At 35.3% G+C, this 11,423-nt stretch overlaps 1 protein-coding gene across 1 annotated transcript; it reads left to right on the top strand.

Moving 5' to 3' along the window:
- The first annotated feature begins 4,927 nt into the window (after window positions 1-4,927).
- On the top strand, window positions 4,928-9,413 carry LOC132110494 (thioredoxin-related transmembrane protein 1-like). Its single transcript, XM_059517148.1, has 8 exons — window positions 4,928-5,164; window positions 5,766-5,881; window positions 5,965-6,010; window positions 6,321-6,449; window positions 6,682-6,727; window positions 6,935-7,036; window positions 7,751-7,814; window positions 7,927-9,413. The coding sequence occupies exons 1-8, from the start codon at window positions 4,992-4,994 to the stop codon at window positions 8,103-8,105; spliced, it is 855 nt and encodes a 284-aa protein (XP_059373131.1). The 5' UTR covers window positions 4,928-4,991; the 3' UTR covers window positions 8,106-9,413.
- The last annotated feature ends 2,010 nt before the right edge of the window (window positions 9,414-11,423 follow it).

Here is an 11,423-nt window from a genome sequence, read left to right as displayed (position 1 = left end):
CCCTCAAAGTCATTGAAAAACGGTCACAGATTACAGTAAAACCTGGAAATAATGATATTATTGTTTGTTATGCACTGACTTTTTTTGCAATCAATAACTGACAGGAAGGTAATGCTGTGTTTTAGAATAATGTAGGTGATATTTGTCAGGTGTATGATTTGACCAGATTTGTTACCTCTGTGTTGTATTGTGTCATGTGTTTTAAGCACGTGTGAGCATCTGAAACGTGAGAGCCAGTAGAGGAGTGCAGGAGAGTGTGTGTGGGTGTATTGAGGTTGTTGAAGAGTTGAGTGTGTGTGTGTGTGTGTGTTATAAGGCCGTGATTGAGAGCCATGTGAATTTTGTCCATGTGCCACTCTCGTGAGTATCTGTGTGAGAGAGCCTTGGTGGGGGGAAATTAATTGCTTAATCATTTTTATTCTTATGACAGTAATTGGGACACAGAGCAGGCTCTAAACTGGGGCCAGTATGTTATTGAGGTTCTCAGAGTAGAGAATCAGCCATATGTGCATGACAGTCTTCAAGGAGATCTTGACCTTAAAAACAAATGAATCCAATAAAATCATGAGAGAATGAATATGTCTATGGAAAAATTCTAAAGATGTGTGCAAAGCCAACTCAAATTGGACACAATGCAACCAACATGTGTGCACTGCACACACATATTATTTCTTTAAAATATTATCTTAGACTACATGAAACTGTGTTTAGTATCGTTGATATATTCTCATAGTTTTTGTTAATATTTTGAAAGTTTAGTCATTTTGTTGTAATTTTGATAATAATAAAAAAAATCTGTTTATTCATTTATTTATTATAGTATTTCAAATTAAACCAAATGAAAATGAGAAAAGTTGCTTTGGGAACTAGCTAGATTTTTTTAAATATATATATTATATATATATATATATATATATATATTTATATAGTGGGCGGCAGTGGCTCAGTGGTTCATGTAGGTTGTCTACAAACCGGAAGGTTGGTGGTTCAATCCCTGGGCTCCACCTGACCAAGTGTCGAGGTGTCCTTGAGCAAGACACCTAACCCCAGCTGCTCCCGACGAGCTGGATGGCGCTTAGAATGGCTGAGTGAATGGGTGAATGTGAGGCAAATTGTAAAGCGCTTTGGATGGCCATGGGGTCTGTTGAAAGTGCTATATAAATGCAGTCCATTTACCATTCAAAATCATTCTCACGAGACATTTTCCTGGGAAGGTTAATATCTTAATTCAAGCAGCTGAGTGTTTAGCCATTTAAAAAAAAACTTTTTTGCCAGCACCCGACCAATTAATACTAGCACTTACCTATTCTATTCTATTCTATTCTATTCTATTCTATTCTATTCTATTCACTTTAATTTTTTTTAAAGTAAACAAACAAACAAATAAAAACACCTTGCTATGTGTACTGTGCTAGACTAACGGAGACTTGTCACAGCACTTGTATTATGTTGCTGTCTTGTGGGTCTGATAGCTTCTATTGTTCTTCTCATTTGTATGTGGCTTTGGGTAAAAGCGTCTTCTAAAGGATTAAATGTAAATTTCATTTAACGTTTATAAATGAATTCTTCTTTCACTAGATATTTGTTTTATGTTAATATAGAATTATTTATTAATAAAAGTTGATATATTTAATTCTCCAAGCTTCAGAACAACTTGGAGAAACTAGTACTATATTAAAGGCCTAAACAAAAAACTAAACAAAACTAAACAAAACAAAAAAACCTCTAATGAACTCTGACCAAACTGTGCTTTCCCTCAAGCTACTGATCTCTTAATACTAGTAGGGAGAGTGATTGTACTCGCAGCTGCACAGTAAACATCTCTGCAACTGCTCTCTTTGGCTCTCAGCTCCAGTCTGTCCATCTGGAGCTGCTCTTGCTCAAGGAGATGATGCTGAATCTTTTGAAAGATTTTAGAGACATAAAATCTCCAGGCAGAAGGATTTGTACTATAAAAATTGGACTATAAATTAGCTTGGATTCTATCCCTAGATTGCTCAGTCGACATCTTGGCTGTAGAGATTTTGCATCAAATAGGAATCAATCAGACTCCTGTGTGTGGATTTAGTGTTACGTTCTTTTTTTTCTTCTGTCTGTTTGCACAAGCTGTTCATCATCCACAGTTATATAAAAGCTGTACTGCAATCTAATGAAGACAACACGCATCTATAATAGCATTTTTATGAGTATGCTTGTCTATTAGCATATGTGTGTGGCAGTAGTTCACAGAATGGAATTTATTTTTGGCAGGTCTGAAAATGAACCTGTTCTTTCTATAATGCTGAGAGTAGGCAGTGCCTTGCATAACAGGTAAAAGCCTTTTTCAGATTGAGGATGAGAGGGAGAGGATGAAAACTAGAGGGGAAAGTAGATTTCTCTATCCACCTACTCCTATTCATGCTGTCTCCGGCATTTTCTCTCCTCCCACATGCATCCTGTCGTGTGTGTGTGTGTGTGTGCACAGACATCAGTAAGAACTGTCACTGCGTAACACTCCGTACATGGTGATAACCGGATGGAATGTTGAGATATCACTCGGACAGAGGCTCTTTTAATTACATAAAAATTTATTCTACACATTTGAGATTTTTTTCCTGCCTAGTTAAATATTTTAAGAACATTTTGCTAACCAGTGTTGGGGGTATCGCATAGCATAACTACAGATTACTTTTTTCAAGTAACTAGTAAAGTAATGCATTACTTTTTATTTTAGAAGTAAATATCTGAGCAAAAGTAACACAATGCATTACCTTGCATAAAAAGTAACTAAGTTTACTTTTTAAGGGAGTAGCGCAATATTGAAATGCATTACTTTTATAATTAACTTTGCCAAACGCTGTTGCTAACGTTACCGTTAAGTTATGGAAACGTTATTGTATTTATTGTAATGTTCTGAGAACATAATCAAAGATCAGATAGCTTTTCATTTCTTTTCTGTCTTTTTTTCTGTATTATTTGATCAATCTCAGACCCAGATATGCTTTTTAAAATACATCATTAAACAATAATTATTATATTTTAAAAATTATTATAATCTACAAATGGAGATAAATAATGACAGACCATTTCATGGTGTAAAATGTTTATATATATATGTATATGTATATGTTTATATAGCTTACATATATACATTTTTTAAATTATTATTTTATTTCTACCACAGTTAATATCTTTGGTTACCAAGGAAACAAAATGATCAGTAAAGAGCATGCTTGAGATGAGATATGAGACATGGTGAGTGAGGACACTTGACATGATGTGTGAATGGAAGATTTTTATTTCATGCCATTTCCAATGAGCTGTAATTTTGTCAAATTATGTGTGAAAAAAATGCCATTTGAGATGCACAAAATGCTAGCAATGAATCCTAACTAGCAAAAAATATATAAAATAATAATACAAAAAATTAATCAGCTGTTTTCTTCCAAAAATGCTTTAATTTCATTTTCACCACTTTATGTCCACCACAGAATGTTATCAAACATAGTACCTTACTGAAATGTTGTGTAAATGACATTTCAGATAAATTACAAGTGAGAGTATGAAATGTGTGTTGAGAGTTTTTATTATGAAATATCCACAGGGCCAGACATATCCATTTTTTATATTTAACTTTGTTCACACAACATACAAAATGTCCACGCACTGGATCAAACCATGCCTTGTTATATATATATATATATATATATATATATATATATATATATATATATATATATATATAATAATTATTATTATTATCATTATTATTTTTTTCAGCCATGTCAAAATCTGTTTATTTCCAGGATCAAACAATGAGTCTTGATTGAATAGCACATAAATATGAATAAGAAAATTCTTTTTCATCTGTGGATTCTGAGTAAACAATTCCGTAACTCCACCCCTACATAATCATAACCCTGTCCTCAATAAATCAGTTTAAACAATTACATCAAACTAATTTATACACAACACTGTGACACGGCCATTATCACAAAAGTGCTGTCATTATCACTCATTTAATATCAGCAGAGAGAGAGTAATAACAACATCCTCTGAGGATGTGAATGCATGTGTTTGCATGTCTGCATTCCTGTCTAATTGTGTTTGTTTAGCAAACTGTAAAGCATTCTCCTTTGTATTGATCGGTGCATGCATGCACACACACAAAATCTGAAAAATCTCTTTGCATAATCATTAAAAACCTTGGCTTGACCAGGTTTCTTTAGGAACAACAAATGAACAGAGTAGACAGCTCAGGGGATATATGTAAGCAAATATATAACAAATATAAGTACATTTTCTCTTCTTGAATAGCTTTTCATTGTAAAACACTTAATTTCCAGCTACTTTCTTCGTGATTTGTATATTCTCCTAATGGATTCATAAATTAAACTCAGGTTTCTCTCACAAAACTGTGCAGTAAAATTATTGTAGGTTACTATTTGCTTTTTACAAGAGCTCATAGCGCCACCTTGTGTTCTTTTCTTTCTTTCTTTTTTTTCAAGTATTTCAATAAATAAACTAACCCCCCCCCCCCCCCCCCCGTCAATTTCATACAACAGGCGGACATGGTATTTATTTGTTACAAATTCTGAATGCTAAATCAAAACTTTTGAACTTTTGAACTTGAAAACATTATACGTTACTCAAATAAAAATTACATTAAATACATTTAAGAGTAAAAACACTTATTGAAGTATATACATAGAATATGTTTATAATTTCAAAACACGTGCTTAAGCAACAGCAAATAGCAGATAAAACAAGAAAAAAGCTACTAGTTTAATAGACTGTAATATAAATACAATGGGCTACATATAAAAAATACAATTAATTAATCATATGCTGTCATTATATTTTATACAACCAAAATAATAATAATATCTGGCAAGAGGTGAAATAGTTTTTAAACTTTGTCAACCGTTATTGGACATGACGTCAATGAAGCGGCAATTCGGAGTCGAGGCGGAAGCGGAAGCGGAAGGGAAGCAGTCAGTGGCCGCTGAAACATGGCGTGCACATACACACGCAGAGTCAGGATGACAGCCAGCGCGTGTGTGTTCTCTGCGCTCATCGCAACATGTGTGATGCAGCTGCCCGCGTCGGCCAAACCGGGCAATTTAAGACTAATCACAGATGGAGACTGGGAGAAGATCCTGACGGGAGAATGGATGATCGAGTTGTGAGTTATTCAATTGAGTTTCTGTGTTTATTTATGTTTATCTATGCGTGGTGATTAGTGCTGCACATCTAAATGATCTAAAATATCTAGCTTCAGATTATTAGATTATTACTTATTGAAGTGTTCTTGTGCTGCTGGGCTCAGGATAGAGGAAGTCCAGTGGTCTGACGTTAAAGGCATAGTTCACTCAAAAGTGACAATGGCATCATCAGTGCCTCCCCCAAATGTCGATTCAAAACCTCACGACTTTCTTTCTAACTCGCAACACAAAAGGAGATGTTGGAAAGAATGACAGCTTCAGTCACCATTCACTTTGATTGCTTCTGGTGACTGTCATTCAGTCTAACATCATCTCTTTTAACAGCACGACTGTGAGGTAATGATGGCAGAATTTTCACTGTCCCTTTAATGAAATCTCTTCTAAAAATGTTTAAGTCGAAATAAACCGTTGTTTCCCCTGCACACTTCCTCCAGCTAGAGCAACCGAACAAGAGGATAAGTTAAATAGATCAGATAGAAAACCAATGAGAGTCTGTCTCTTTGCGTCTCCTCTGGCTGGGATTGTGTTATTGGGTTTAAAAGGTTTGCCTGTCTGCTACAGCTTTGCTCCGTGGTGCCCAGCCTGCCAGCAGCTCCAGCCTGTGTGGAATGAGTTTGCAGAATGGGGAGACGATTTGGGAGTGAATATTGCCAAAGTGGACGTCACCGAGCAGCCAGGTGTGCCTCTATCTGTACACATCTGGTTCCTCTGCTCACCTGTCTTTAAGAGTCTCACACTTGTCTCTCTCTCTGTGCTGCAGGTTTGAGCGGGAGGTTCGTTATCACAGCTCTCCCAACGATCTACCAGTGAGTCTCGTTCCGTTTTACACACATTTAAGCCTTTCGTTAGAAGTCAGTGAGCTCGTAGTTGGTGACAGATTTGATGAAATTAGGAAAAGTAAAAATAGTTGTTAACTATTGAAGTCTTTCCTGTCATTTTTCATCAGTTTAATGCATATTTGCTGAATAAAAGTATTAGTTTTCGATTGTTTTGGTAGATACATGCCAGCATTTGAATTCTTTTTAGATGTTGCACAGTCTCTGTGTGGTGTAAAGGCAGTTAGAAATGGTTAAATATAGCTGTCCTTGTGTGTGTGTGTGTGTGTGTGTGTCGCAGCTGTAAAGATGGTGTCTTTCGGCGATATCAAGGAGGGCGATCTAAAGATGACTTCCTGAGCTTCATTGATGAAAAGAAATGGCAGAGCATAGAGCCGGTCTCTTCCTGGTTTGGCCCCTCATCCATCTTGTGAGTACATGCAGTGTGTGTGGGTGTGTGCCGGGGCTGGTTTCAAGCTGTATAATAATGCAATGGCCCTGGGCGAGTCTTGCAATATCTCTAGAAAAGGGAGTTTAGAGACTCCACAGCATGTGGTTAATGCTGATTCGCAAGTTAGCTCCCTTTTAATGTAATACTGACAGGCTATCTTTACATTTGATTTGATACAATTTATTTTCAGTGACTGATATTTTTATTTTAGGATGAAAGCCATGTCAGCCCTCTTCAAGTTATCCATGTTCATCAGGGTGAGTGTGTATGCCTATTAATATATAACTGCTGCATTCTTGTCAGTTTTGAGAATACATTTTTGAAAGAATATATTTTCCTAGCAATTTGAATAATTCCGAGTTAATTTCGAGTAAACGCCTAACTTGATGCCTTTATAGTTTGCTCATGGATGTTTTTTTTTAATGCAGTAATTTAAATGATATTTTAACATTGTTTTGTTTCAGCATTGCCATAATTACTTAACAGAGCAGCTGGGCGTCCCAGTTTGGGGCTCGTATGGGATATTTGGTCTAGCAACCCTCATCTCAGGATTGGTCCTTGGATTGGTGAGAATGCACACAAAATACACTACTATACACAAAAAAAAAAAGTTCTTTAATGGTTTTAAAAATGGTCGTTTGTGCTCACCATAATTGCTTTTGATCATTAGTTGATCAAAAATGCAGTGAAAACATCTTGTTTGTAATACAACTTTTATATTTTAATCTATCTTTACAAGATTGTAATTTATTTTCAATGGCAAAGCTGAATTTCTTGCAGCTATTACTCCAGTCTTCAGTGTCAAATGATCCTTCAGAAAACATTCTAATATGCTGACATTTGTTGATAAGAGTTGCTCCTGATGTTGAGAAGTCAGTGTTGATAAATGTTGCTGCTTGATCATTTTTGGAAACAATGATACATATTTTTCAGGGTTCCTTTGGTGAATCGAAAGTTCAAAACAACAGTATTTATTTAAAATAGAAATATTTTGGAATGTTATAAATGTCTTTACTGTCAATTTTGATCAATTTAATGCATCCTGGCTAAATAAAAGTACTTATTCCAGAATACATTGCAACAGACTCATTCATTTATCCAAAATATTAAATGTAAATGTCTTAATAAGTAGCTAAAGTATCAATAAAATGCTCAATTGAATGTTGTGTGCTTTTAACCTTATTAGAATATTGCATCATTAGCTTTGAACATGCTAACATTAAACTCTATTGGAGTTATTTATAAATCAAATGTCTCTGATTTTATTTTCTTTCTTTCAGTTTCTAGTTTTCATTGCAGATTTTGCTTTCCCATCACGGCGGTTTGCACCAAATTATCACCACAGTAAGTGTCAATGTTTCTATGAACCTGTCTGCTTGACTACAGGAATATGTGATGTACCAGAGATTCTTTAAAACTTAAACTATAATGAAATGACGTGTAAATGTTTCTGTAGGGAAACTGCCTGCTGGGCAGGTACGTCTCCTGCAGCAATTGGAAGATGAACAGGAAGCAGATGGAGAGGAAGAGGATGATGACGATGAGTACGGTGGAAAGACTGAAGAGTGGCAGCGAGCAGACGGTGCCGATGTGCTCCGGAGAAGAGGTGTGGGTGTGCCGGAGGAGGACACCTAGTGCACCAGACAGAAACTGCCTCTCGCTCCGAGTGCACAAAACCACCACGCAAACCACATCGCTGCAGCAATGCACTGGCAGTGCTCATTGAGCTTGATGATGTCACAGCTCCCTCTGAAAGATTGATGTGGTTGTGATTTTCTCTCTTTCTTTCCACTGGTTTGTATGTTTTCTCTTTTCCACCTGTCCAGTTTGAATTATTACACTCCTTGCTATGCAGTATCTCTAGAGTGTGTGTGTCAGAGGAATATTAGGACTTGCTTAAAGGAATTTCACGACTCACAGTTGCATTATTCCCCATACAAATTCTGAGCAAAATAACCAAGATCAAACAACGATTTCACTGTGAATCTGTTGTAAATGAGGGTTTTGGGAATATGAAAGCTTTTGTGCTTTACATTGTAAATATTTTATTAATTGAGCTTTTTTTGGACGCCTGTTATATAAAGCCAGTATGTTTAATTTGCTGTTTTAAATGTTTTTTTCTTCAAGACTTAGAGCTTTTTTTTTTTTTTTTTGAAAAACTAAAAAACAGCTGAATTAATACTTGATTATAAATGCGTGTATGTGTGGTGATTGATTTATTATTTGACACTGAAAGATGCTTCCATTAGTTCATGTCACTTTTTGTCATAATTTGCTTTAAATGAGTTTCACTCCACACCATGTTTCTTTTAAATTTAGTTGGTAACACTTTATTTCGATTGGCCACTTTAGACATTCTACTAAGTAACTTTGCAACTACATGTCATCTAATTCTCATTAGTGCATTTGTAGACTGTTAGGTTAGGGTTAGTAAAATAACTTGCCGTACTTGCAAAATTACTTCCGGTCATTAGAACGTTTGTTGAATGACCATCAAAATATTTTGAGTTTCAGTAGATATTAAGCAGGCAGTATACACTCTAATGACTGCCATTTGACATGGAGTTGCATAATAGTTATTTATAGGTAGCTGAATGTATTAAGTGAACTACCAAATGAATTGTTACCTTCTATATTTTAGTGGATTTTAGGATGTCTTGGTCTTCCAACTTTTTTGGATGCAGTTTATTTGTATCCCTTTTTCGTTCTAATAGTTTTCTTATTATCGTTACTATAGTTTGAACTGACCTCTGATCCGTTAGAATTAAAGAGCTTCTCAGTGTGTTCTGCTCATTTATCCACAGCAGAACAAATGTAACGTGTGAATGTTTGCGTTTACAACTCTTTTGCTTAAAGTGTGTGTGTGAGAGAGATTGGTTTTGGAATGTTTGTGTATTTGAGACCGTGTGAATCTGGACTGTTAATAAACAGTTTGAAGCTGCAGTGCTGAGTATTTTCACAGACCTGTAATCAACAGGAGTGTTAAATGCAGATTTGTTGACCTGTATTTAACATTTTACATTTCAAAGTCTGTGGGCAGAAAGGTGCTTTAAAGTCTCTTATGCTAACCCAGGCTGTATTTATTTGATGAAAAATACAGTAAAACTGCGATATTGTGAAAGACCATCAAAGTGTAAAAGAACAGCTTTTATTGTAATACATTTTAAAATGTCATTTATTCCTGTGTCTGCAAAGCTGATTTTTCAGCAGCCATTAATTCAGTCTTTAGTATTACATGATCCTTCAGAAATCATTCTAATATGCAGACTCAGTGCTAAAGAAACTTTGCTGTGCTGCTTAATATTTTTGTGGAAACCATAACCATTTTGTGCAAAAACATTTTTTTTATTAAACCTCCAGGAGAGCCCTGATAAGTCTTACAATTATTGAGCTGTATTTACATGATCTTAATGAAATTTTTTATATATATATATATATATAATTTTTTTTTAATTATTATTACAGTAATACATGCCTTCTTAGGATGGGCAAAGAGTGGCCTTGAAATCAAAATGGTTGAGAACCACTGCTCTAACATGCATGTATATTCACTGCATACATGCAAATTGGAAAATATGTTCATAATGCTTTTACATCTGTAGAGGGCAGTATTTTTAAAGTTTTCACTACTCCTCATATGGCCTTAGATAAGAGCTCTCTGTCAGGGCCTCATCAGTGAGCTTCACTACATAACTCTGCAAACCACACAATGAATTTAAGAGCTCTCTGAAAAGCATGTTCTAATCTATGCCAGAAATATGCAAAGTGATCCAACCAGTTTATTATAAGTTTATGATATGATCCTTTAATTAACCAAAAAAGTTGCCACTTTAACTGAATGGGTGTTGTTGACACATCACACATTCAGTTTATTTTAGGGGTTTCAGATTGAAGTGCTGTGGTTCATGGATGTTCAGGGATTCTCCAAGCGCAGTGTTTATCGGCGGGGTGGTGTACACTCACTGATCCAGAACTAACATCTGGAAACTTCTTTCTCCTTTCTTGTCTCATACACACTTTCACTGTTCCAGAAAAACAGCTGCTACTGCTGGAAACATCACATGCTCTGAACGGTTTTCACATCTTCTGTACATATGTTTCTGGTACTTGGAATACACATTTATGTCCTTCCTAATTTACACAAAAAAACTACCCAAAGGTATGAACATTTTACATTATTGTCAGTTTGATCACTAAATCAGTAAAAAGAAATCAGTAAATCCTTAAACGTTTTACAAATTGGCTTAATTAAAAGTTTGACAAATAGTGTCAGTATCTTTTTTTTAGGCGATAATTTTATTTCCCCCCCCCCCATAGACACACCTCTTCAAATGCTTTATCAGTGTGTTTACAAAGCACTATATAAATACACTATCAACACGCTACATGATCTACATATTTATTGTTTTTATCAATGCACAATGTATTTTGGAACACTGGATGCATGCATTTTAAAGATTTTCATTGTTATGTTCACATTTTATGGCTTATATTTATAAAACGTTGGTTAAATGTTAAAAATATTGAGATTCTTTGTCTAGTTCCAAGCATATATGTGAAATCACATGCTAATACACAATATTACATGGAATTATCTTGTTTGTTTAACCTGCCAATTTGTATTGTGCAAGCTGTTCAATGATGATGAAGTTCAAAAGAATTATTCATTGTCAGATACACGTACACACATTGCTGGAGGCGGCCTTTGCCTTTAACTTGTGCCTTTAGTTGCATAACCAATGACTTTGTCTAATATTGAAACTCTATCACACACACACACACACACAAAAAGAGCTCTCTGTGTCTGATAACCTTCTCTCCTGTCCTCAGGGACATGCTAACCTCCTTTTTAGATGCTCTACTTTGATTATGTTGCTCCACACTTTTTATGCATTTATATGCATGATGTTCACAGTCTTTGGCACAAAATCATTGGCACAACTTTGAAATCTC

This window comes from Carassius carassius, chromosome 30 (genome assembly GCF_963082965.1).
Source record: "Carassius carassius chromosome 30, fCarCar2.1, whole genome shotgun sequence".
Taxonomy (NCBI): domain Eukaryota; kingdom Metazoa; phylum Chordata; class Actinopteri; order Cypriniformes; family Cyprinidae; genus Carassius; species Carassius carassius.
Note: the sequence above shows the minus strand (reverse complement) of the source record. Positions and strands in the feature narration are given on the sequence as shown.

Coding starts and splice junctions, on each gene's coding strand:
- LOC132110494 (XM_059517148.1), top strand. CDS start 4,992: ATGGCGTGCACATACACACGCAGAGTCAGGATGACAGCCAGCGCGTGT. Junction 6,011..6,320: donor GCTCTCCCAACGATCTACCA/GTGAGTCTCGTT, acceptor TGTGTGTCGCAG/CTGTAAAGATGGTGTCTTTC. Junction 7,815..7,926: donor TGCACCAAATTATCACCACA/GTAAGTGTCAAT, acceptor ATGTTTCTGTAG/GGAAACTGCCTGCTGGGCAG.